General features: G+C 42.5%; 1 protein-coding gene across 1 annotated transcript in view; it reads left to right on the top strand.

Moving 5' to 3' along the window:
- spidr (scaffold protein involved in DNA repair) overlaps nucleotides 1–17394 on the top strand; it is a 76716-nt gene that overhangs the window by 49517 nt on the left and 9805 nt on the right. Inside the window, exon 11 of the mRNA XM_041896349.2 lies at nucleotides 15643–15801. Within this exon, the coding sequence (XP_041752283.2) occupies nucleotides 15643–15801 (159 nt within the window). The remainder of the gene's footprint in view (nucleotides 1–15642; nucleotides 15802–17394) is intronic.

Below are 17394 nucleotides of genomic sequence, written 5' to 3'. Positions count from 1 at the left end.
TGGTTGAAAAACAAGTTTTAATGACTCCAACCTAAGTGTATGTAAACTTCCGACTTCAACTGTATACAGTACCAGTCAAAAGTTTGGACACACCTACTCATTCAAGGGTTTTTCTTTATTTTGACTATTTTCTACATTATAGAATATTAGTGAAGACATCAAAACTATGAAAGAACACATATGGAATCATGTAGTAACCAAAAAAGTGTTAAACTAATCAAAATATATTTAATATTTTAGATTCTTCAAAGTAGCCACCCTTTGCCTTGATGACAGCTTTGCACACTCTTGGCATTCTCTCAACCAGCTTCATGAGGAATGCTTTTCCTACAGTCTTGAAGGAATTCCCACATATGCTGAGCACTTGTTGGCTGCTTTTCCTTCACTCTGCGGTCCAACTCATCCCAAACCATCTCAATTGGGTTGAGGTCGGATGATTGTGGAGGCCAGGTCATCTGAAGCAGCACTCCATCACTCTCCTTCTTGGTCAAATAGCTCTTACACAGTCTGGAGATGTGTTTTGGGTCATTGTCCTGTTGAAAAACAAATTATAGTCCCACTAAGCGCAAACCAGATGGGATGGCGTATCGCTGCAGAAAGCTGTGGTAGCCATGCTGGTTAAGTGTGCCTTGAATTCTAAGTAAATCACTGACAGTGTCACCAGCAAAGCACCATCACACCACCACCTCCATGTTTCACGGTGGGAACCACACATGCGGAGATCATCCGTTAACCTACTCTGCCTCTCACAAAGACACGGCGGTTGGAACCAAAAATCTCACATTTGGACTCATCAGACCAAAGGACAGATTTCCACCGGTCTAATGTCCGTTGCTCGTGTTTCTTGGCCCAAGCAAGTCTCTTCTTCTTATTGGTGTCCTTTAGTAGTGGTTTCTTTGCAGCAATTTGACCATGAAGGCCTGATTCACATGGTCTCCTCTGAGCAGTTGATGTTGATGTGTATGTTACTTGAACTCTGAAGCATTTATTTGGGCTGCAATTTCTAAGGCTGGTAACTCTAATGAACTTATCCTCTGCAGCAGAGGTAACTTTAGGTCTTCTGTTCCTGTGGCAGTCCTCATGAGAGCCAGTTTTATCATAGCGCTTTATGGTTTTTGCAACTGCACTTGAAGTAACTTTCAAAGTTCTTGAAATTCCAGATTGACTGAACTTCATGTCTTAAAGTAATGATGGACCTTCATTTTGTCTTTGCTTATTTGAGCTGTTCTTGCCATAATATGGACTTGGTCTTTAACCAAATAGGACTATCTTCTGTATTCCACTCCTACCTTGTCACAACACAACTGATTAAGAAGGAAAGAAATTCCACTAATTAACTTTTAAGATGGCGGACCTGTTAATTGAAATGCATTCCAGGTGACTACCTCATGAAGCTGGTTGAGAGAATGCCAAGAGTGTGCAAAGCTGTCAATCAAGGCATAGCGTGGCTATTTCAACTTTTTTGGTTACTACGTGATTCCATATGTGTTATTTCATAGTTTTGATGTCTTCACTATTATTCTACAATGTAGAAAATAGTAAAAATTAAGAAAAACCCTTGAATGAGTAGGTGTGTCCAAACTTTTGACTGGTACTGTGTATGTATATGGATGGATGGATGCTGAATTGGTTAAAAGTGCATTCCAGCCGGTGTCTATTCCCCAAGTTACCACCGGCTAAAGCTATGACGTTGAAATGCCTATTTACTCTGTTCAATCTCGCTGCGAAATCCACTTTCTCATCAGCCCAGCCAGGCTACACACAATACCCCATAATGACAAAGCAAAAACAGTTTTTTTTAGACATTTTTGCAAAAAACTCACATTTACCTGAGTATTCAGAGTCTTTACTCAGTACTTTGTTGAAGCACCTTTGGCAGCGATTACAGCCTCCGGTGTTTGTGGGTATGATGCTACAAGCTTGGCACACCTGTATTTGGGGAGTTTCTCCCATTCTTCTCTGCAGATCCTCTCAAGCTCTGTGAGGTTGGATGGGGAGCGTCGCTGCACAGCTATTTTCAGGTCTCTCCAGAGATGTTCGATCGGGTTCAAGTCCGGGCTCTGGCTGGGCCACTCGAGGACATTCAGAGACTTGTCCCGAAGCCAATCCTGTGTTGCCTTGGCTGTGTGCTGTCGTGGAAATTCTTAAACAAGGACACTCAAAGTCAATCTTAAATGAATCATTCTTTGTCAGCGCGCTGGAGAGGTTCCAACCAACTCAATGCACCAAGTACACATGTTGATCTGGAGCTCTACAGTATCTATACACACTTAGTACTATTACCAAACACACTCGGTAATCTCTCTTATTACCTCATGTGCATCTTCAACGATTCTCTTGACGTTTCTTCCTATACATATAAATAACACCCCGTGTTCAAAAACACCTTGTGTTATTTGTAGTGGCTACAGACCATGTAGACACTTCTCTTATAAATGCATACAGACAGCTGTCAGCGGGGCTTTCAATGGTACCGTTACACCCTCACTTTAGTCTTCTCATAAGTCTAGTGAATTAGCCTTCTCTCTATAAGACTATGGGTACCCTTTTATGCGTTACTCGCCTTCATTTTATTGGTTTATCTTAATTTTTTTTATATACTTTTTTATTGACTTACTGAAATCAGTTGCCGTCCCTCAATTTTTCTCGGATGATATGTCTCCTCCTGGGCAGCTCACAGTAAGTGTCTGGTCTGAGCGGGTCTCGTCGTCTTTTGGTCAGACGGGAATTTCCCTCACACTTAATAAAATGTGCCTCCAGTTTTCCTCGCAGACCTCCACTGGAAAGCTCCTCAGGCAGAATCAATCATCCTGTTCTTTGACGCCAAATTGTCGTGAAAATTCTACACAGGGACGCTAAAAGTCAATCTTAAATTAATCATTCTGTTTATTATCAGCACGCTGGAGAGGTTCCAACCAACTCAAAAATAATGTTTCTAATAACTCAGAAATTGGTTATTAGAAAAACACAAACATTAAAAATTCCATCGTAGTGCTTAAGGTCGTTGTCCTGTTGCAAGGTGAACCTTCGCCCCAGTCTGAGATCTTGAGCGCTCTGGAGCATGTTTTCATCAAGGATCTCTCTGTAGATTTCTCTGTTAATCTTTCCCTCAATCCTGACTAGTCTCCCAGTCCCTGCCGCTGAAAAACAACCCCACAGCATGATGCTGCCACAACCATGCTTCACCGTAGGGATGGTATTGGCCAGGTGATAAGCAGGGCCTGGTTTCCTCCAGACGTGACGCTTGACATTCAGGCCAAAGAGTTCAATTTTGGTTTTATCAGACCAGAGAATCTGGTTTCTCCTGGTCTGCGAGTCTTTAGGTGCCTTTTGGCCAACTCCAAGCGGGCTGTCATGTGCTTTTTACTGAAGAGTGGCTTCCGTCTGGCCACTCTACCATAAAGGCCTGATTGGTGGAGTGCTGCAGAGATGGTTGTCCTTTTGGAAGGTTCTCCCATCTACACAGAGGGACTCTGGAGCTCTGTCAGAGTGACCATCGGGTTCTTGGTCACCTCCCTGACCAAGGCCCTTCTCCCCCTATTGCTCAGTTTGGCCAGGCAGCCAGCTCTAAAAAGAGTATTGGTGGTTCCAAACGTCTTGCATTTAAGAATGATGGAGGCCACTGTGTTCTTGGGGACCTTCAATGCTGCAGAAATGTTTTGGTGCCCTTCCCCAGATCTGTGCCTCGACACAATCCTGTCTCGGCGCTCTACGGACAATTCCTTCGACCTCATGGCTTGGTTGTTGCTCTGACGTGCACTGTCAACTGTGTGACCTTATATACACAGGTGGGTGCCTTTCCGAATCATGTCCAATCAATTGAATTTACACAGGTGGGCTCCAATCAAGTTGCAGAAACATCTCAAGGATGATCAATGGAAACAGGATGCACCTGAGCTCAATTTCGAGTCTCATAGCAAAGGGTCTGAATACTTATGTATATAAGGTATTTATTCAATTTTAGAATAAGGCTGTAATGTAACAATGTGGAAAAAGTGAAGGGGTCTTAATACTTTCCGAATGCACTGTATATGGAAAAATACACTTTTAAAATGTTGACCAATCGATTGGTCGAAAGAACAGATGACTTTCGGTCGACCAAGATAATTTTTTGTCAGGGACAGCCCTACAATATCCAAACGGAGATTCAGTGAAAACAGAAATCGGACATTGATTGATTTATCAAGACTAGTCCCCACGCTTGTCTCAAAGCAGCGCAGTTGTGCTGTTCCAATCAAAATGGTGCTGAAATGATCATCTAGTTGATCACACGTGGGTAGGCTATCGCTATAAATGTATTACAACGGTTGGATGACTGGGATTTTCAGTAAGCAACAATTTGATACCTTCAATTGCATTAGCCTACTTTATTCCAATATTTTCATCATTCAGTGATATTTATTCCCACAGTAATTCTTTATGGATCCATCCAGTTGTGGTTAAGAAAACATTGCATGCTTAGTGGTGGGCTATGCGAAGAGATGGTAGAAGTGAAATGCTTTGCAAAGTTTAGAACTGGCAGGAGGATGGTTAACTGGCGCTGCCTAGCAACCATCAAGAGATTAAGAGCATAGCGCTTGCCAATGCCGCCTCAGCATTACGGTTACGTTTCATACTAAGCCGTAGGCAGAACTTTACTGAAATGATTACTAAACTGAACAAAAATATACAGTTCATATAAGGAAATCAGTCAATTGAAATAATTTAATTAGGCCCTAATCTATGGATTTTACATGACTGGGAATACAGTTATTCTTCTGTTGGTCACAGATACCTAAAAAAACAGGTAGGGGCGTGGATCAGAAAACCAGTCAGTATAGTTGTTGGTCTGATGTGTGTAATGAGGAACATCCTGAAGCTGCACTTGAAGAATTTACTGAATTGCTTATTTCAGTTACTAATAAGCATGCACCCATTTTAAGAAAATGACTGTAAAACTGTTAAATCCCAGTGGATTGATGAGGAATTTAAGAATGTTATGATTGATTTGTAAATTATTTGGGTAACAGACATATATCACTTAAAGGTATTAATTAAAAAACGTGTTTCCAAAGTGGTCCTTGATGGTTAAAAACAATAACACATAATGATTAAAAGGCAAGACAAAATTACAAACAACCATAAATACATTCATTTATATTGACATCCTAGAAAGTGGCACTATTAATTGCATTTTTCCCTAACCGTAAAAATCAACCACATTCATTGCATATTTTCAGGGTTGAGCGTGATGAGGCAAAATAAAGGGCAAATAAGTCTGGTTTCACAGCTGATTGGCAAACGTACTGTAAATTGAGAAATCATGTGACTAAACTTAACAAAAATAAGAAACTGTACTATGAAACAAAAATAAATATAAAGAATGATAGTAAAAAGCTTTGGCGCACCTTAAATGAAGTTTTGGGCAAAAAGGTGAACTCTGCTCCATCATTCATTGAATCAGATGGCTCATTCATCACAAAACGCACTGATATTGCCAACTACTTTAATGAATTTTCTATTATCAAGATTAGCAAATGTAGGCTTAACATGACAACAAATTCTGAACCTATACATCCATACATAACTGACCAAATTATGCAAGGCAAGCGTTGTAATTTTGAATTCCGTAAAGTGAGTGTGGAAGAGGATGAAAGAATGATTGTTGTCTATCAACAATGACAAGCCATCTGGGCCTGACAACTTGGATGAAGAATTACTAAGTATAATAGCGGACTGTATTGCCACTCCTATTTGCCCTCTCTTTTATCTAAGCCTACAGGAAAGTGTGTGCCCTCAGGCCTGGAGGGAAGCCAAAGTCATTCTGCTACCCAAGAATAGCAAAGCACCCTTTACTGGCTCAAACATCTGACCAATCAACCTGTTACCAACCCTTAGTAAACTTTTGGGAAAAATGGTGTTTGACCAGATACAATGCTATTTCACAGTAAACGAATTAAGAACAGACTTTCAGCACACTTATAGGGAAGGGCATTCATCATGTATGGTACCTTACACAAATGATTGATTATTGGCTGAGAGAAATTGATAAGAAGAAGATTGTGGGAGCTGTTTTGTTAGACTTCAATGCAGCTTTTGACATTATCAATCATAATCTGCTGATGGAAAAATGTATGTGTTAAGGCTTTATATCCCCTGCTATATTGTGGATTGAGTTACATGTCTAACAGAACACAGAGGGTGTTCTTTAATGTTAGCCTTCAACATAATCTAGGTAGAGTCAGGCGTTCTACAGGGCAGCTGTCTAGGCCCCTTACTTTTTTCAGTCTTTACTAATGACCTGGCACTGAGTAATGCCTGTATGTCTATATATGCAGATGACTCAACACTGTACACGTCAGCAAACACAGCAAGTGAAATCACTGCAACAGTTAACAAAGAGCTGCAGTCAGTTTCAGAATTGGTGGCAAGAAATAAGCTGGTCCTAAATATTTCAAAACCTAAAAGCATTGTATTTGGGACAAATGATCCACTAAACCTCAACTAAATATTGCAATTAATAATGTGGAATTTTAGCAAGTTGAGGAGACTAAACTGCTTGGTTTAACCCTGGATTGTAAACTGTCATGGTCAAAAGGTATTGACGTTGAAATCTCCGAGCTGTCTGTTTTAAGCAACTAGCGCACAGCTCAGACACAAATACAGCCATGCCACCAGAGGTCTCATAACAGTCCCCATGTCCAGAACAGACTATGCGAAACGCACAGTACAACATAGAGCCATGACTTCATGGAACTCTGTTCCACATCATGTAGCTCAATCAATCAGTAAAATGAGATTTAAAAACCCCCAGATAACACTACACCTTATGAACTGTGACGAGAGACACACACACACGGGCACACACACACAGCATTCGCTAACATATGCTAACAGACACACTCTACTCATACATACATTTTAATATTGTTATTTTGCTGTATTATTGATTTTGTATTGTAGATATGTTATGGTAGAGTAGTGTGTAATAATATGTTGCTCTGTATTGTTTTATTGTATGTAATTGTGCTTTGACCCCAGGAAGAGTAGCTGCTGCCTTGGCAGCAGCTAATGGGGATCCAGAATAAAAAAATAAAAAATACAAATACCATGGCCTGGACATATAACCACATTGCATGATGTATGAATGGCAAAGGGATATAGGAGATCGACTTTATTTAGTCAGTTCGACAGTTTTTTATTAACTATAGTCAACACTTGCTGTTCAGTTGTCAACCAACGCACAGTAAATATGCCCCACGACGCCGCGTGGCTGGCTATGTGAAATAATGCCATTGTTGATTCTTCACTGCAGCAAGTTCCTCTGCCCCTCCATGGACATTTGCCTTGCCTCTCCTTGGTGGCAACATGTGCCCCAGCTGAGTTCTTAGCTATTGTTAAAGTAACTGTCAAGTAGAAATCTCACTTTTAAAAGTTAATATTCTGTTAACTCATACCCAAATAATGTTGTTGACTCGTCCTATACTTGCCTTTGTCGCCAAAGCATAAATTGGAGAAAAAACTCTTCAAAAACCCAACCTCAACATACCGTTTCAAAAATGCTTGCTATTTCCTCAGAGGATGATGTCATCCTCCTGAGGAAGGATGAGCTGGCCATTCAGCGCTCTACTCGCATGAATATTTTTAATGACCGGTATACGCCCACACCATTCTGTTGTTGTGGTACGCCCACACCATTCCAACACAGAAAAGCTGCTTTTTAACATACTTAATTACCATTTCTTGGAAGGAATTAATTATTAATTATATTAATTATAGGTCATATTTCATAGAAATATGGAAACACTAGACAGTTAACTGAACAGACTCCCTCCACAGAGGGCTCTCTCTCTCTTTACTCTCCAGCCATATGGCATTGCTTGACAAAGGACACAAACATTTCTAATTGAAGCCAGACCTGCTGTGCTGTTGTGATCCACCAGGCCAATTCTTTGGAACAAAAGATGGCATGTTGTGGAGCTCCAGGGAGGGTACTGCTGGGGCCTGGCTACAGCAGTAGGCCATAGATTGAGGGGATGCCCAGCGCCCAGTAATACCCACTGGCCACAGGGTGGCACAACGTTGCCCAATCTATAGCTTCCAGGAGGGCCAGCAATAACCTTTGATTGACTAGCAGACTACATAAAACTAATTTCCATTTAATTACCTTGTTCAGCGAGCGAATGGCTATTTGCTTTAGGGAAAATATTGTTTTTTTTAGCTGTTGTTTTTTATGTTAGGCAGGCTTGACAGTTGCCTGAATATGGACACTAGACTGGAGCTCACGATAGAAGGGATGGTCGTTGAGAGTACTCGTAGTAGTTCCCTTTATTATCCCACAATGGGAAATTGGTTTGCGGCAGTTTTCAAAAGAGACAAACATGAAAGTCATAACAGTAAATACATATCACCAAAATACATCTGTACTGAACAAAAATATAAACGCAACATGTAAAGTGTTGGTCTCATGTTTCATGAGCTGAAATAAAATATCCCAGAAATTTGCCATAAGGACAAAAAGCTTGTGCACAAATTTGTTTACATCCCTGTTAATGAGCATTTCTCTTTTGCCAAGATAATTCATCCACCTGACAGGTGTGGCATATCAGAAGCTGATTAAACCGCATGATCATTACACAGCTGCACCTTGTGCTGGGGACAATAAAAGGCCACTCTATAATGTGCTGTTTTGTCACACAACACAATGCCACAGATGTCTCAAATTTTGAGGGAGCTCGCAATTGCCGTGCTGACTGCAGGAATGTCCACCAGAGCTGTTGCTAGAGAATTTAATGTCCATTTCGCTAGAATTTTAAAGAATTTGGCAGTATGTCCAACCGGCCTCACAAGCGTAGACCACGTGTAACCACGCCAGCCCTGGACCTCCACATCCGGCTTCTTCACCTGCGGGATTGTCTGAGACCAGCCACCCAGACAGCTGAAGAAACTGGGTTTGTACAACCAAATAATTTCTGCACAAATTGTCAAAAACCATCTCAGGGAAGCTCATCTGCATGCTCGTCGTCCTCACCAGGGTCGTGACCTGACTGCAGTTCGGCGTCGTAACCGACTTCAGTGGGCAAATGCTCACTTTCAATGGCCATTGGCACACTGAAGAATCCCGGTTTCAACTGTACCGGGCAGATGGCAGACAGCGTTGTGTGGTCAAGCGGTTTGCTGATATCAACATTGTAAACAGAGTGCCCCATGGTGGCGGTGGGGTTAGGCATACGGACAATGAACACAATTGCATTTTATTGATGGCAATTTGAATGCACAGAGATACCGTGATGAGATCCTGAGGCTCATTGTCATGCCAGTCATCCGCCGCTATCACCTCATCTTTCAGCATAATAATGGACAGCCCCATGTCGCAAGGATCTCTACACAATTCCTGGAAGCTTAAAATGTCCCAGTTTTTCCATGGCCTGCATACTCAACAGACAATGTCACCCATTGAGCACGTTTGGGATGCTCTGGATCGACGTGTACGACAGCGTATTCCAGTTCCGCCAATATCCAGCAACTTCGCACAGCAATTGAAGAGGATTGGGACAATATTCCACAGCCCACAATCAACAGCCTGATCAACTCTATGCGAAGGAGATGAGTCACGCTGCATGAGGCAAATGATGGTCACACCAGATACTGACTGGTTTTCTGATCAACGCCCCTACCTGACCAACAGATGCATATCTGTATTCCCAGCCATGTGAAATCCATAAATTAGGGACTAATGACTTTTCAATTGACTGATTTCCTTATGTGAACTGTAACTCTGTAAAATCTTTGAAATTGTTGTGTTTTATATTTTTTTCAGTGTATATATACAGATTGCACTGGATGGACTGGAATAAAGTGCTGGGTTGAGCAAGCATGGCTTCTGCCATTTGAAGTATTATGTTTCTTTTGGAGCCATATTGTTGAATTGCTACCATGCTTTATTACTTTTAATCAGCCATTAGTCATATAATGACCTCTGATGTTGAACCCAAGATAACATTGACAATTATTACACTCAAACTGTAGGTGACTTTAAAATGACTTTTATTGAGGGGTGGGATCCGAGTGGCCATGTTGTGTTGGTTAATGAACACACGAGCACACTTCAGCCCAACCCTGGCCTGCCTTACTTATGCATGCATGTAGTATATAACCTTTCGTTCCCTTCCCTGGCCCTACCCTGGCCTGTTGTTTTTGTCCTGTCCTGCTGCTGCAAAGTAAAGCAGTGGTTTTTGGGGCTGGGGGTGCGATCACAGTGAGGCGCACATGGGGACTGGAGTGGTACGTTAGGGTGGGGACTGGAGTGGTACATTAGGGTAGAAGGGGAGTCCCGGGCAGCTGACTAGGCTGTCATTAATTGGCTGACCGGCAGTAGTAATTTGACACCTCTGCTCCTGTCCCCCCCTGCACCCCTACTCCTGCCATGCTGCTACAGCTGGTAAGCAAACACCTCATCTCACAGGAAACACAGTGCACAGCCTTCAGCCGACTTCCTCACTAGTCCACAACCAGATTGAGCTGGCTCAGGTGGGGGTGTGTCCTGGATATGGAATGTGGCCATGAGGTCTGGAATTTCAGAATGAACGTCTGCCTGCCTGCCTCTGCTTGAGCCTGTTAGTCAGTGTCCGTATTGCACACTTTGTTGAATAGGAATTTGCCCAATTGTAACATTTAATTCACATTTAGTCAACTTAAATTATAATGTAGTCGTGTTCTTTGGGTGTAGTAATCCAACATTTGAAATAATCTTTGTTCTGTTATTTTAATTTATTGTTCATTTTAGGCAATCATTATTGAGGGATTGGTAGTGGAGTTTTTAGAAATATAGGTTAGTGCAATGTAGGCCTAGTCCATAATCCACTGGCCCAATGGCCCCATTAAGTATTCAAAGGAAGTAGGATGAGTGACCTATGGACCTCTTTTTCCCTCTCCCCAATCTATATGACTCACTATTCTGGTTAGCCACACTTCTCTGGTTCTTTTGTTGTTCGATTTTATAGCCTGTTCCTTTCACATACACAGGGGAGAGTGGAAACCAGGATTATATTTATGCTAGAAGATTGTTTAGTTCCAGTAAATTCAGAATTGAATCAACAAGAAGATTAACTGTTTGCAGGGAGGAATAGAGAAGGGTGGGTAGGAGGAGTGGCAGAAGAGAAGACAGGATGGGGGGGAAAGGAGAGGGATTGAAGAGGAGAGGATGGGGAAGGAGAGGAGGAGGAGGCTGGCTATTTTCACAGAGTTTGGAACACAATGTGCTGCAGGGATCCTGTTACAAGTGTGTTTATCACTCTGCGATGTGATTGGTGGACGGTGCAGAGGAAGGAATCCCTCCTCCATGCCCCCTGTCAATGAGGCCTCTCGGCTGTGTTCTTAACGTTTGGGTCGCTTACTTACTGTGGGGCCAAGTGGAGTGTGTTTGTGTGTGTGTGTGTGTGTGTGTGTGTGTGTGTGTGTGTGTGTGTGTGTAAGAAGGCATGTGTGTATTTGGACAAGCTCAATGGATCGGAATTCCTGGAAGAACCCCAGAGTTGCTGAGAGTTCCAGTGATTGCTCACAATAACAAATCCTGAAATCAGCCCGTGACTGAAACGGAGTGGTACTAGAGAAGGCTAAAAAGAGGGGCTGAATGGGGGATAGTTTTAGTTTAGGGGCTGGCTAGGTTGGTGGTTATGTCACCTTTCTCCCCAACTCTGTCTCTATCTCCTCACCGATTTAGCTTTCACTTAAGGATTTCAGGTTTGAACAGGCTCTGCTGTCAAAAAAAGAGAAACGTGTGTAGGCTATGTTTTGTGCCACAGTTTACTTTAAAACAGTGACTGTTTAGACTGGACAAAATTAGCTATTCTAGTTTGGACTATTTTATGCATGCTCTGATTTTAGATCTCTGGTTGTTTTTCAACATTCGGAAAATAGAAGTTTAGTCAGAGTACTACAGGATATTTTTCAGTTCTGCCCAAAATGATACATCTCCCAAATTAATGTAGCTATTAATGTGTGTTTGGTGGAAAAAATATGCACTAAGATAAACAAATGCACAAATGTCTTGACTACAGCACAGAGATACTAGATGTAACTGGAGACAAATTTACACGTCAACACTATTTAGTGTCACCGTAAACAATTTAATATTAGACTGCTTCTCTGTCCCTCCCTGTGTTTTATTAATCATAATATACCTATTAATACAGATAGGCTTACACACTTATAAATGAATGAAGTATAACTCCGCATGGAGTATGATTACCTGATTACAGTGCATTTGGAAAGTATTCAGACCCCTTAACTTTTTCCACATTTTGTTACGTTACAGCCTTATTCTAAAATTGATTACAAAATAAATAAATAAAAACATCAATCTACACACAATACCCCATAATTAGTTACGTAAGTATTCAGACCCTTTGCTATGAGACTCGAAATTGAGCTCAGGTGCATCCTGTTTCCATGAATCATCCTTTAGATGTTTCTACAACTTCATTGGAGTCCACCTGTGGTAAATGCAATTGATTGGACATGATTTGGAAAGGCACACACCTGTCTATATTAGGTAAAAAACCAAGCAAAAACCAAGCAATGAGGTCGAAGGAGTTGTCCGTAGAGCTCCGAGACAGGATTGTGTCGGCACATATCTGGGGAAGGGTACCAAAAAAATGTCTGCAGCATTGAAGGTTCCCAAGAACACAGTGGCCTCCATCATTCTTAAAAGGAAGAAGTTTGCAACCACCAAGACTCTTCCTAGAGCTGGACGCCCGGCCAAACTGAGCAATCGGGGGAGAAGGGCCTTGGTCAGGGAGGTGACCAAGAACCCAATGGTCACTCTGACAGAGCTCCAGAGTTCCTCTGTGGAGATGGGAGAACCTTCCAGAAGGATAAACATCTCTGCATCACTCCACCAATCAGGCCTTTATGGTAGAGTGGCTAGACGGAAGCCACTCCTCAGTAAAAGGCACATGACAGCCCGTTTGGAGTTTGCCAAAAGGCACCTAAAGGACTCTGACCATGAGAACAAGATTCTCTGGTCTGATGAAACCAAGATTCAACTCTTTGGCCTGAATGCCAAGTGTCACGTCTGGAGGAAACGTGGCATGGTGGTGGCAGCGTCATGCTGTGGGGATGTTTTTCAGCGGCAGGGAGACTAGTCAGGATAGAGGGAAAGATGAACGGTGCAAAGTACAGAGAGATCCTTGATGAAAAAATTATCCAGAGCGCTCAGGTCCTCCGACTGGGGCGAAGGTTCACCTTCCAACAGGACAATGACCCATAAGCACACAGCCAAGACAACACAGGAGTGGCTTCGGGACAGGTCTCTGAATGTCCTTGAGTGGCCCAGCCAGAGCCTGGACTTGAACACGATCGAAATTCTCTGGAGAGACCTAAAAATAGCTGTGCAGCGCTCAAGAGGATCTGCAGAGAAGAATGGGAGAAAGTCCCCAAATACAGGTGTGCCAAGCTCGTAACGTCATACCCAAGAAGACTCTAGGCTGTATTCGCTGCCAAAGGTGCTTCAACAGAGTACTGAGTAAAGGGTCTGAATAGTTATGTAAATGTGATATTTCAGTTTAGTATTTTGTATTAATTTGCTACAATTTCTAAAAAACGGTTTGTGCTTTGTCATTATGGGGTATTGTGTGTAGATTAATGAGGGGAAAAAATATTTAATCAATTTTAGAATAAGGCTGTAATGTAACAAAATGTGGAAAAAGTGAAGGGGTCTGAATACTTTGCGAATGCACTGATTGATAGATGCCCCGTGTCTTAAACGGTGTTTAGTTAAGATCAGTATTCCGATCACCCAAGAGCAGTGTTTTGGCTTGATATGATGACAGCAGATGACAATATTTACTACCCAAATGTTCAATTTCTCCCCTTAGATCATCGCTAGATAAATTACCTAACAAATTGTTTTCCCTAAAATCTGTGCGTTGTTTGCCCTCAGAATAGTCTCAATTAGTCGGGGCATGGACTCTACAAGGTGTCGAAAGATTTCCACAGGGATGCTTCCACAGTTGTGTCAAGTTGGCTGGATGTCCTTTGGGTGGTGGACCATTCTTGATACACACGGGAAACTGTTGAGCGTGAAAAACCCAGCATCGTTGCAGTTCTTGACACAAACCAGTGTGCCTGGCACCTACTACCATACCCCGTTCAAAGTAACTTAAATATTTTGTTATGCTCATTCGCCCTCTGAATGGCACACATACGCAATGCATGTCTCAATTGTCTCAACTTAAAAATCCTTATTTAACCTGTCTCCTGTCCTTCATCTACACTGATTTGGATTTAACAAGTTACATAAATAAGGCATCATAGCTTTCACCTGAATTCACATGTTCAGCCTTTCATGGAAAGAGCAGGTGTTCTAAATGATTTGTATGCTCTGTGTATATTGCTATGAAATATTTCATGATCCACATATTCAGACTTTTTCAGACGTTCCCCATGGACCTCCCTTGTAAACAGTTCCATAATTAAACTGATAACGAAACTTTGCCTTATTGAGTGATTAAAACTTTGCCATAAAGTGTAGTAGAATGAGGTTTCTTCTTTGATTGTTGGACTCAGCCAATTTCCAACTCTAAGTAAGTAGGATATGGATTGGTAATTGTCAACACCTTAATAAAACGCTGTACTGTTCCCTAGCAACGTGATGTAGATGAGAAATAAACACACAGACCAATGTTTACCAACACAGTTTATATAGCCAATCAGGTGGTTGGAATGGAAACCAACATACTCCCGTTCCTAGTGTCTGGGAAATGCATATGCATGGATAGCCTTGAACTTTTGTCCGTTACACTTCTTCCTCCTACTCCTCCCACTGTTCTTCCTCCCTCTATCCTGACGGAGGGCATAGAGCACTAGGAGTCCACTCCCCTCTCTGGTGTCTTTTAACTGGGGGTTATGAACAGCACTGTTTACCCTCTAAGGACTGGTACAGTACAGGGGCTGTGTCTGGACTTGAAGGGCTGACTTGAACTCCTATCTCCTTCTGCGATCTCCTTCTGCCAAAGTCTCCTGCTAACTCCTCATATTAACTACTTCTGCTATCCTCCTGCTGACTCCCTCTGATATCCATCTGTTAGTCCTAGTAACTCCTTCTGACACCACCTTAGTAACGCCTTCTGATATCTCCTAGTAACTCCTGATATCTTCTAGTAACTCCTTCTGACACCACCTTAGTAACGCCTTCTGATACCTGCTAGTAATTCATTCTGATATCTCCTAGTAACTCCTTCTGATACCTTCTAGTAACTCCTTCTGACACCTAAGTAATTCCTTCTGCCATCTCCTTCTACTCCTTGGTCACTGGGAGCAGCAGAGTGCAGTGGCAGAGCAGCACATCTCATTTACTAGGCCAAAGGTTCTCACTCTCAGCAGCCAGCCTGTCAAACCAACCTCCAACACCTCAACTTTAAAATGTCAATACAAGCCCAAATCACAAAGCTGTGGGTTTGGTTCATAATGTTTGTTCAATTAATTGTATATTCTTACGCCCTCACCAACACATTAATATGCCAATACAGATTTGAAATAATAGTCAATGGACTGGCAAACGACTACCTTTTCTTGCAACCCTCAGTTTATTTCACTCCATTCTCCCTGTTTCTATGTGGCCCAGGCTGTGTGTTACGTTCTCCCTGTGTCTGTGTGTTCCAGGCTGTGTGTGCTGGTCCAGGACAGCTATGGGATGTTCAGCATGGTCCAGCTCCACCCTCTGCCATCTGAGGACCCTCTCCACCTCTACACCAGGAAGTGGGAGGGCCGGACCTGCGTCCTGCGAGCCATCAAAGTGGTGCAGCGGGTCACTCGGGAAAGGTGAGAGAGTCTCACATACACTGCAGGCCTTTCATTTGAACATCAACCCAGGGCTACAGACTATAGTTAGCCAGAGGTTTGTATTTTCCTGTATACATGTATGTATTAAGATTTTGAAGATTATTCATGAGGTTATCTATTCTAGGTCCCGAATGGGGCCAACATAGCCTTGGGCTTAGGCCTGAGGCTAAAGCTACAAAAACAGGTGTGACCTGTGAATGTTAGATAGCTGCCAAATGTGTCCCTGATATGAAAGCCATGGCCAGTTTCCACTGCCCTCATTTAACCTGCATTTGGAAAGTATTCAGACCCCTTCACTTTTTCCACATTTTGTTACGTTACAGCCTTATTCTAAAATGGATTAAATATTATTTGTTTCTCATCAATCAACACACAATACCCCATAATGACAAAGCAAAAACAGGTTTTTAGAAATGTTAGCAAATGTATTAAAAATAAAAAACAAATACCTTATTTACGTAAGTATTCAGACCCTTTGCTATGAGACTCGAAATTGAGCTCAGGTGCATCCTGTTTCCATTGATCATCCTTGAGATGTTTCTACAAATTGGAGTCCACCTGTGGTAAATTAAATTGATTGGACATGATTTGGAAAGGCACACACCTGTCTATATAAGGTCCCACAGTTGACAGTGCATGTCAGAGCAAAAACTAAGCCATGAGGTCGAAGGAATTGTCCGTAGAGCTCCGAGACAGGATCGTGTCAAGGCAGAGTTCTGGGGAAGGGTACCAAAAACTTTCTGCAGCATTGAAGGTCCCCAAGAACACAGTGCCCTCCATCATTCTTAAATGGAAGAAGTTTGGAACCACCAAGACTCTTCCTAGAGCTGACCGCCTGGCCAAACTGAGCAATCGGGGGAGAAGGGCCTTGGTCAAGGAGGTGACCAAGAGCCCTGATGGTCACTCTGACAGAGCTCCAGAGTTCCTCTGTGGAGATGGAAGAACCTTTCAGAAGGACCACCATCTCTGCAGCACTCCACCAATCAGGCCTTTATGGTAGAGTGGCCAGACGGAAGCCACTCCTCAGGAAAAGGCACATGACAGCCCGCTTGGAGTTTGCCAAAAGGCACCTAAAGTACTCTGACCATGAGAAACAAGATTCTCTGGTCTGATGAAACCAAGATTGAACTCTCTGGCCTGAATGCCAAGGAGGAAACCTGACACCATCCCTATGGTGAAGCATGGTGGTGGCAGCATCATGCTGTGGGGATGTTTTTCAGCGGCAGGGACTGGGAGACTAGTCGGGATTGAGGGAAAGATGAACGGTGCAAAGTACAGAGAGATCCTTGATAACCTGCTGTAGAGCGCTCAGGACCTCCGACTGGGGAGAAGGTTCACCTTCCAACAGGACAACGACCTTAAGCACACAACCAAGACAACGCAGGAGTGGCTTCGGGACAAGTCTTTGAATGTCCTTGAGTGGCCCAGCCAGAGGTGCTTTAACAAAGTACTGAGTAAAGGGTACTGAGTAAAGGGTCTGAATACTTATGTAAATATGATATTTCAGTTTTTGTATTTTCTTGCTTTGTCGTTATGGGGTATTGTGTGTAGATTGATGAGGGGGGAAAAAAC

This window comes from Coregonus clupeaformis, chromosome 14 (genome assembly GCF_020615455.1).
Source record: "Coregonus clupeaformis isolate EN_2021a chromosome 14, ASM2061545v1, whole genome shotgun sequence".
NCBI lineage: Eukaryota > Metazoa > Chordata > Actinopteri > Salmoniformes > Salmonidae > Coregonus > Coregonus clupeaformis.
The sequence above is the reverse complement of the archived record's forward strand: the minus strand, read 5'-3'. Positions and strand labels throughout refer to the sequence as shown.